Raw genomic sequence first — 10,601 nt, 5'->3', positions numbered from 1 at the left:
GGCTGAGTTCACGAACGTGAAGTACCAGTCATACTGTATTTAAATTTTATTTTAAAACATTAGTTTTTAAAATCTTGTAGTTCCCATACATTGATGAACACAATATATTCACACTTTGTTGTTGGAAATGTAATTACTAGCAGTGTAAGCTGTAATTGTTTTGCTTTTATAATTTTATTTGATCAGTTTCAGTTCAGTTTTCCCAGATTCATTTGCATTTTTACTATTTCAGATTAGCCAGTTGCAGCTCAGTTTTATTCATTTACTTCTGCGTGATCGAACACGACATTTATCAGGAAAGGAAGGAGAAAACATGTAAGCGTAATGACGACAAAAAGCAAAGAGAGAAAAATTAAATGAAAACTCTGAAAACTATTATCACAGTTTATTATTTCAATTAGTGTGGGATTTTTCCCCTACTGGAGGTAATTGATGTTTTCATTTTTTTACCATTCATTCACCAACAAACTGACCTTGCTTTGTGTTTTAGGTACAGAGCTAATAACACTTTAAGTCTATTAGTGTCTTGCTTTAACTGAACTGTGACTTTGCTGTTACTGAACTGTTAACCCCTTGAGTGTTTTGTTGCAGTGATGACCTGGTTTCCCCACTTTTTCCATTAAATGTTGCCGCATCTCCACCTATCAGCCCAGTCTTTCTATCTTGGGTATAAACAGGCAGGATGAAATGAATGGAGAGGTGTGTTGTTGGAGGAGCAACCGGCACTAAACAATGGCAAGAATGCCTCTCACCAATAGCTGTAGCTGCACGGGCGCTGACATCATATCACTCCCACATCTCTCTCTTGATTTCAGCCCCACCCGCTCCTTTCCATTAGCAAGTCAGTCCGTGTCCCTGTGTTATTTAAAGCCAGAGATCCTCCCTCTCACCGAGCCACTGTGTTGCATTTGTCTGCCTCACTGCTTGTGTGTCTGGGTGTGTGTGTGTGTGTGTATGAGAGTGCGCTAAAAAACCCAGGCAGCCAGTGGGAGAGCTAGAGAGCGGGGAGAGAGACAAGGGGGAAAGGCAAAAAGCATCTGAGAAGGGAGAAGGAACGGGAGTGTGAGACAGCTATGAAATTCATCCAAGCTATTTGCTTACTGCTTCTCTGTCCAGCTTTGAGCCTCAACACCAGGTAAGAGATAAATAAGAGGAGAGGGGTTTTTTAGTCAGTTTCTCCCTGATAGAGACTCTGAAACAAAAGAGGATATAGGTTCAAAGCATACAATGGGCAATCTTAGATTACTAATCTGAAGGGATGTTCAGTCCTGTCAAATACTGAAGCCTTAATTCCTCCTGGCAGAGGCTCTGTGTGTGCTAAGCATGTGGGAGACTGAAAGACTTTGAAGGAGGATGGAAGAGCTTATCTGTTGAACTAGGCTATTATCTTTCTCAGTTCTGGGCAGGCTGAGGACAGTTGTCCTTTTGTGGTGGTAATTCACTGAATGCGATGCCTCTTGAATAGTGGTGACATTGCTTTTTGGGACTTTTGCTGCTTGCTGGTCTGGCAGGGAGCAAGTTGAAGTCAGGGGAACTGCGAGAAAGGACAAGGCTACTTGTGTTGCAGTGTCTTGAAAAAGAGCAGTTGTGTGTGTGTTTCTGTCTGTGAGTGTTTGTGTGTGTGTGTGTGTGTGTGTGTGCGATGTAAGGCTTTGGAAGAAGCTAAAGGAGGAATGATGGGCGAGGAGAATGAATAAGAGAGAAATGTGTGGACAGGGGGAGTTTTGATGATTAATTAAATCATTGATAAAATCATCCTTCTTCTTTGCCAGTGCCTGACACCGCTGCCTTAATGAGAGCTGTGAGTGGAAATTCAGGGCTTTGACTATACCATGGAGACATCACACGCAGGAAGGCATGCATTATAAAACTTGCCTTTCCTTTTTCTCTTCAGCGCCCCAAAACATTTCAATACTGTTTTCATCTTTTCTTGGTGAATTAGTTGAATGCAGTTGCTGAGGAATGCATGTACAGGGAGAACGATGGCTTTGAAGTCAGTGTTTTCTTTTTGTTTTCATTAACTTAATACACCAATACCTACATTTTTTTGTGGTGTGATGCCAAACACATGAAATTCCACCATGTGAATAATGTCTTTTGCCCTGGGAGTTACAATAGACAGAGATTTTTAGAGAAAAAAGTCAAGGTTACTGCCCACATCCAGCATATTTGTCAACACCGGAGAGGTACACTGATGATATATGAGTCATATAACTAGGGGCAGTATTGATGTATTAACCTCTAGCATTTAGGAGTCAGCAAATTAAGCACTCACACACCCTTTAACACACCTACAATTTGGTTCACATAAGGCAAATGCATAAATAACCTTCAAGGAACAGTTTTGAAAACACTCAGCGTATTTTATCACTATCTTATTTTTTGATTAAGGATATAAATAGACTTATTTAGCTAATTTTTAGGCTAATGGAACAAATAATGATATGGTTTCTGAAAAAATACATCTTGTCTCTTAGGGTAAATTTTCTATCGTGTGTACTGTCATCAGCCTCGGGGGGATTTAGTTTTTTTAAGTTCCAGTTGCAGGAGGAGGCATTACACTGGTAATTTGGCAGGTCAGTGCAGATTGTATGCTACCTCTTGAGGGCGAATGTGATGAAAAGTAATTACCAAAACACACAGATAATGGGTTGTAGATTAGTTTGTTTATTTCTAAACTCGTCATGGAAAAAAAAAAAAAAAAGTACACTCATGAGACTGTGTTTTGTTAAATGCAGAAAGATTTTCTGGGCAAAGTTGATTAACTGTGATCTAATGAACCTTGATCAAATTTTAAATGTACAAAAATAAAACTAAACCTGTGCCTCAACTGATCTGCAGCACCACATCTGCCTGCTTCACACACAGGAAGCACAAACTGTGACCAGCTAATTGTGTAATTGGTTGAGAAAAAAAGACTATTTGTGAGAATTTAAATAATAAATGGACTCTGATTACAAGTTAGTGAAACAAGAAATTTTACAGTATTTTTAGACCCCCTCATATATTACACAAACTCTACTCAAAGAGGATCTTTTTCAATATGGTACTTAAAATGTAGACTGAAAACTAAACAGTCTTGAGACAAGTCCCACTGGTTTAAAGCTGATCATTATCAGTTTCGTTGACATTGTGTCAGAGAGATGTTGATAGATCTCTATAGTCATTTGTGAGGCTGTAATTTGTGGTGTCATATTCTATTTCAATATACCAATTTACCAAGAGGTTTGACCAAAGAAAAAAAGCCTTAACTAAAAGTCCTCAACAAGCTTTTTCTGCAGTTCCTTCCTCGGTGAATGGAGTTTTCTCAGTTGTCATGATTGTAATCAAGTGTGTACTTTGACCTTGAGTTACTAATGCTGCCAAGACTAACAACGAACTTTGACACTCATACTGCAAAATGTTTAGGTTGGTGGCATTTGTGTTGGGGAAAAGGGCTAGGAGTCTTCAAATGGACGTGATTTTAAATTTTAATGCAAAGGGCAGCAACAAGGCATCTTGAAGGACAGCTAAAGGTTATTTTAGATTTCTAAAGATTTGTCATCACTTCAAGCATCTGTGGAAGGATTCGATTAAAGGTCACCTCTGAAAAGGGGAAAATAGTTGAGCCATAGCACATGTCCTCTCCATCACCGTTCCACTCATCCTGCAGAGGTTTATATGTGTTTTGTCTACTGTTATCCCTGTCAAATATACATAATTATCTATGCTTTTAATAGTCAGTGGTAATTAGCCACTGTATTATTGTGCTATGTTGTCTTTTGATCTAGTGCTGCCTTAGAGTGGTTTGACTGAGGCATTAACAGTTGGCAGAGATGCATTTAACATCAAGCTCCTGAAATTGCTTTTTATTATTGCTAACATGGCCGGATTTTGTTGAAGGCAGAACAGAATATTTGATTTATACTTCTCTTTTTTGATGTACCTTATTTGAAACTGAAAGTCTTCAAGAGATATTCAGCTTTTTTCTGTCTATATACTACGAGGTATAATACTGTGGGAAGGTATTTGCTTTTGATCTGGCACTTAAAACCTCTCCGGAGTTGATTGGTTCCTAAAACACCTGTCATATTTTTATTGTTATTCTGGAGGTCATGGGCCCAAACAAAGCTTATCATTTGTGACATCCTCATTTTTTTTTTTTTTTTTGTTGGGATAGTGTAACATTGAAGAGACTGACTGACTGTGAGGTGTATCTGCTGCAGCAAAATGAACTGTGACTTGAGCTGTCTAGTCTACATATTGCTCTGCCTCGCTTTGCTTGATTCACTATCGTCACATCAGCGGTGCGTGAGGGAATCCATTTCATATGTTAACTGCAACCGCCCATTATGTGACCTGATGGAGTAGCCTTAAGGAATAAGAATTAATGGAATAGGAACCATTTCAATTTTTATGTACGATAGCAGCATTTGTTAAGCTTTCAGTCGATGCTTAATTCTGTTATACACCCTAACATCTAAAAGGCATCTTGTGAGCTTTCTCACGTTTATAATGCGTGCTGAAACATACTTAAAAAAAAAAAAAGTGAAAATTATAGATCATATTAATTTTATTTCTGTACAATTAGTAAAATTAACCATTTTGGTGCCAGTCCCTGCTCATATGAGAGCTTGATTAAGAAGGATTTGGTTGTAATGAATTGAGTGGGTTACTCAGGCCACATAATGGTGTTGCAGGGCTATGTGTCATGCAGAAATCAATTGGCACTTAGGCAGAAGACAAGGCTACATTGACACTAGTCCCGTGAGATATGACTGGCCACCTCTGGGTCAGGGTTGGGGAGGCAACTACAGCAGGAACGGTCTTTTGCATTTGGCTTGTGTTTTTTTCCTTCATTCTGCAGATCAAACAGCTCCGCCTTTATACACTTTCAAATATTCCATTTCAGAGAATTTCGTGAAAAATATTTGACACATTTTCTTGACACCATCTTTGATGTCTCCTACCTTAGCAGACTCTTTTTGGAGACGGTGATATCTGGTGGGATCTCCACAGCATCAAATATTTATGAGTATTTTGGACGGCAATTAAAAGGACTACAGAGAGCTTTGGATTATACATAGAGTGCAAACACATGGACCCATTGCTTTATATCTTAAATCTGCCTGTGGATATGAGCATATTGTAAATGAAGTGGAGTCCCTCTTCAATCTGTCTTTAGGGTCAGGCAAGAAAAGGAGGATAGTTTATGAGATGTAGCGATTAATGAAGGAGCTGGGCAAAGATGATGTGACATTATATTACTGACCCTGGCCATTTCCATGGGATGATAACCTTCTGTAATAACAACATGTTGTCCTTATATCAATTCATAAGACTGAGCAGTCAAATCAAATATTATATCATCAATGTGTGAGAAAACTCGTCAGTATTTACACATTTTCTTGTCATAGAAACTGTTTTCAAGGATAAAGCGGCATCTCATTGTTCAACTGTTTTTTCTCTGTGGATTGTGTGGCCAAAAGGGCTCTGAGAGGTGCTCAGCCTCCTCCAGCCTTCTTTGCTCAATCTGTCACATGTTTGCTGAGTTGAAAACATCCCACAGATCATCATTTACATCCGATCGATGGCTTCTTCTATGTGACTATGAATAGATTCAATCAAGACGTACAGCAGCTGAGAGAAACTCCCCGTGATATCTCACTGACAAGCATTCGCAGTCTGAATTTTACTTTTGCTTTGCAATTCAAAATTCCTCGATGTGAGTTAAGGTGTTCACAAACATTGTCTGACACTTTGGGATGCTGAGAATTGACTAGAGGTCAAGTGTGGAGCAGATGTGGGACTAGACCGAACTATTGACCAGGGGGAGATGGTAATGTCAGTCTATACATTGATGGACAAATGGTTAGCAGGGATAATGACTGAGCGGAAACAATCCACCTCTTATCCATGGGCATTGTTTAACACTTGGATGATGAAAGAGCAGTTATTCTGAACAAATAAGGCTTACCTAAGTAAGTGTGGAGTTCCAAGTCTGCCTATATTTTCTTTCCTAAAGTGAGGCTTGGCTGTGTTGTCATTTGTCTTGATTGCTATTGAGAGAGATCCAATGAACTGGTGCTTTATTTATACTGAAGGAGCATGTTTGAACCGACGCCCTTGCGTAAACATGTGTTTTGCAGAGCGGCAGTTTGGTGGGAAGTGGTTTAAGTGTCTGGATGGAGCCCCTCACAGGATGGGCAACCTCAGCGCAACTTGTAATGTGCAGCAGTAATCTGTGTCACAAACTATGCAACGTAAAACATCAGTAAAGAATTGCATAGAGAAAAGAGTCGTGTTACTTCCCATCCACACTGGTTTCCCTGCCATCAAATGACGTCTGTAGCAGAGAAATGCTTACAGACATGACTTTCAGGGATGGGGTTTGAGTCCTGAAGATGGGAGGAAATGATATTTATGCAGGCTGGTAATGTCCTCACGCCAAATCAGACTGTGAATGATTATTGAAATTCAAAGGACATAGTGCAATGGTCACACCATGGCAACCACACTGGCCACATGACAGTAATGAAGTGGGCTACAATAAACAGAACCTTGGGTGGCTCCTACAAATGAGAAAGTAATTAAAAGGACCACGATCAGTGCAGGTTGAAGAGTAGCCAGACGTTTTATATTCAAAGCCACATTTCAGGTGCTGTGCTGTTGCACTCATTGCTCTCAGAAGACATTTGAAACAACAGCAGTGTTTATTCTTCAAACACTCAAAGTGCATGTCATAGATTACTTGTTATCACGCTTCCTGGAACACAATGTTTTATCATTGAACGGCATCGTCCTCTAATGTGGGATATAAGAAATTGAATATTTGCTTTGTGTTAAAATAGGGATATTTGGGATGATCTGCTTGGGGGGAAGATCACAAATTAAAAGGCATTGACAGACTGGTATTCTGTCCTCATGCAACGAGGAGTAGAAGTATTTTAACAGTCAGAAATGTGTGTAAAGGATTGAATAGTGAGTATATTGCTGGCTTTACTCGGTGAGACGTATCTGGTTTGGCATTAACTTCATCTTTAAAGGCTTAAAACAATTATTGTTCTTCTCAATTCACAAACGTGCCTCGGCAGCATTATTGTCAGCTAAGAAAGGAGTCGCATAATTACACTTAGCACTGACAGATGAATGCACTTCAGATGAAATGCAAATACCAATTGTCAAAAGCTGTATAGTAATGGAATAGAAAATATTCATAACACCACTTCCTCAGTATTTTCTCAGTGAGTCGAGTATTCTCTTGAAGTGTAGTTTCTGTGTTGTATCAAAATATTTGCACTGGCAGAACATTTTCTGCAGCAATTGTTTTATACTGGATAACTGATATTAGACAGTTTAATCGGATCCAAACTATATTGCTTTAACTGGTTATTAGAAATACAATACTGACGAGCGGAATGATGCCGTGCTGCATCAAGGGCTCATAAACATTAAAGTAATATCCAAAAGCCCTGGAATTATGCTGCTGCTAAAGTGACTTTTTCAAGTTAATTAACATTAGTGTAACTACTGAAAGTCCTTATTTTCTAAGCATAAAGATGCATAGGTACATAATGGAAGATAACAAAATATGTGGTAACTAAGTCTATAGTACAATAACGTTTGTTAACAATAACATTAATTTTGAAAGTAAAAATTAAAAAAAACTGTGAAAGTACATTAACTTATTTCTTTTTGGACACTTCACTGGGCAGTGGAATGAGTTTAAAACATTAGTGGGTCCATTAGTGATTTATTGTGGAATACAGCTGTGCCCTGAGGGCTGAGTTTGCAAGTTGGAAAACCCAACATTACGTAAGGCTGAGGGAAAATGCATAGTTGGGTGATAATTCTCTTTAGGGTTTATCACTAGAAACATCGTCTTTCATGTGTCTCATTGTCATTTGATCCAGTGTTAATACAAAATTTTGATTAGTGCAGCTTTAAAGTTGCTCATTTCATAGTTCAGTAAAGAACTATCTTACAATTAGATCACATTAGTTAGTATCCTAAAAATCTCAGTTTTTCATTTTTTAGTACTCTTCCAACACTTGTTTTTTTATTTTTTTACAATATACAGAACCTTGAATTGAAAGCTACAATAACTGTTTTTTGCCGCTTGGGGGCAGCAGAAACAAGCTGTGAACACCACATTCAAATATCATGTTTTGAGTTGATAGGGCAAATGTGTTAGGAATCATTTGTATATTCACATATCAACCAGTTACAGAAAAACAAATGAAATCATTTGAAATCATTTTTGCTTTTGTCTGGTGTATGTAAGTCCAATATTCAAACTCTTTTAGCTCTGTTTTTGGTCTCTACCAACTCCTGAGGGAGACATCTGGCTCTGTGGCTGCTATACTCCTCTATGTTCACCAGCTGACTCTTTCTGTTGTTTGGCGCTGAGCAGGTTGTGTACAGTGGCTTTTTGGAGCTTGTTGCTGCTGAAAATGAAGGTATGAGGCAGGATGCAGTGAGAATGAACCAGAACGGTAAAGTTAGGGGCAGGACAGTTAAACAATGAGCTGAAACTCTATAAAGCTCTGCAAAGCTGAGGACAGCTGTAGATTCAGGGGAAGATTCTGTGTGGGTGCATCACTATGAGTGACCCCTTCCATACTGTCATTTCATACATTGTTATTGTAAAAATATAGATAAGAGCTGCAATAGTTCTGATGTAAATCATTATTGTTATATCAAGCAGCATTTCATTCCACCCCTTTGGTGCTGTCAGTATAGATATTTGTGTTCAGTTGTCACAGTAACTCTTGTAATTGGCAAAGACTTAATTGCTTAGTCCCCGTAAACAAGATGACTGTGTCCTCTCAGTAATGAGCCATTAGTGGAAGGCTTGGTTTTTTGTTTTACAGTGAAGTGCAATATGTATAACCATAATGAACAAAAGCTGTGCACCATCCCTCGTCTCAATGGTATATGACATAGAAATGGCTTTTGTTAACTTCAGTGGATTGTTATTGAGCACCACTGAGTCAATTCCCTCTGAAACTAAAGGAGAATGCCGCAGTCACATGCTCATGAATGTACAGTGATGTTCAGGGCCTTTCATATGTTCTGTGATGTGCTGGAGATGTCAGTCATGGCATTAGATTTAAGTAAAAGTCTATTTATCTTCCACGTTTTACATGATTTTATTCAGTTTGACCCTGACGTCTTTGTTGGAGTCTGAATAAGGTCTTGACTTTTTTTTTGGCGAAATTATTCCATTTAGAAATTAATTTTCGTGAAGCTCTGAATCAGTTCACACAGTAATATCATTAAGTGTATAATTAACTGATTACTGGTGGGTCGAATAGTGTCAAATACCTAGAAAAAATATATGTCTTGTTTTGTCCAAATGACAGTCCAAAAGCCAAAGAAAGACGGAGTTTATAATGATATCAAACTGATATATCTATTATCATGTTGGACAAGCAGGAACCAGAGAATGTTTCGCATTTTAGAAAATGATGAGGAGAATTAAATAATCTGTTTAACATTGTGTTGCTTCGACTTTTAATGTTATGACACATGTTTTACATAACGACGACAAGGATTGGTGAAGACTAATTACTGAATGATGCTGTCTTTCCAGGGGGTGTAAACAGAATAATGTAAAAATGACTAACGTTAGCAGAAACTGGTCTAAACAGTTTGTTTATAATTTAAAAAAAAACTAAACACAACAGGTCACAAAGTAACATTTGAATTGAATCATGGGCAGTTTTAGCATGGCACTTTCTTGACATACTACAGATGAATCCTGTGTAAATATACTGCTGATGAGGTTAGTTATTAAGACATTTTCTCTCCTTAACGTAGAAATCCTCTGGGAATTCATTAATTACAACCTCCACAGTACATTGGGTTTAAATATCACACATAAATGTCATTCAGACTGAGCGAGATGAAACATTTACCTGCTGTTTGAACGATTTGCTCATTTCCTCACCGTCCAGCTGCCGTGGTTCTTTTCACCTTTATTTATCCAGGAAGAAGATGCTAAGCAGACACAGTCTTTCTCAGCAACAGCATGTTTCGCATTCATAAAGTTACACTCTCTCACACGAGGGAGCTGCCCTTCACAGATCACATGGTCCTCTATTGAACAGCTCCACTGAAGCAGTTAGTCTGTGTGGTGGCTTGGGAGGGGGTAACATGTTCACCTTGCCCACCCCGATTTCCTCAGCCTTTTGTGGGATTCAGCTCTCTGTCATAGACTACTTTTCTAATCATTAAGCTGCCACCAGCAATCTATCCATTCCCCAGTTTCATTCTGTTCAGCTGTTTAATGGCTCATAATTGGTTCACTACGGTATGAACCAAAGTGCTCAGAGGCATTACTCTCAAAATATCAGAGAGATCAGAAAATGTGGAGATATTGGGTTTGGCGTGAACAAAAGACAAGGATCATAAATAATACAGGTCTACACAAAATGGTTAGATTATGTAAGAAAAACACAGACAGTGCTCAGTGGTTTTCTCCTTTTTATCAATATATTTATTGTGTCACGCCATTTGTCTGTGCTACTTATGTTGTTGTCTATTGAGACTACACCGTTTTGTAAAAGCTGTTGTAAAAAGTTTTTTTTTTTTAATTCAAATGAGCAATAAGCACCTAA

The 10,601-nt window shown here is 38.4% G+C and overlaps 1 protein-coding gene across 2 annotated transcripts in view; it reads left to right on the top strand.

Moving 5' to 3' along the window:
- The first annotated feature begins 295 nt into the window (after positions 1 to 295).
- luzp2 (leucine zipper protein 2) overlaps positions 296 to 10,601 on the top strand; it is a 136,063-nt gene continuing 125,757 nt past the window's right edge. The window contains exon 1 of one of the 2 annotated variants that reach the window (XM_071489350.1): positions 296 to 1,135. In XM_071489350.1, the coding sequence (XP_071345451.1) occupies positions 1,074 to 1,135 (62 nt within the window). In that variant the 5' untranslated portion in view covers positions 296 to 1,073. The remainder of the gene's footprint in view (positions 1,136 to 10,601) is intronic. The other variant, XM_071489349.1, reaches the window with a different exon arrangement.

This window comes from Trachinotus anak, unplaced genomic scaffold (assembly GCF_046630095.1).
Source record: "Trachinotus anak isolate AG129_WGS33_773 ecotype Australia unplaced genomic scaffold, CSIRO_AGI_Tana_v1 ptg000011l, whole genome shotgun sequence".
Taxonomy (NCBI): Eukaryota; Metazoa; Chordata; class Actinopteri; order Carangiformes; family Carangidae; genus Trachinotus; species Trachinotus anak.
This window is presented reverse-complemented; position numbering and strand designations above follow the sequence as displayed.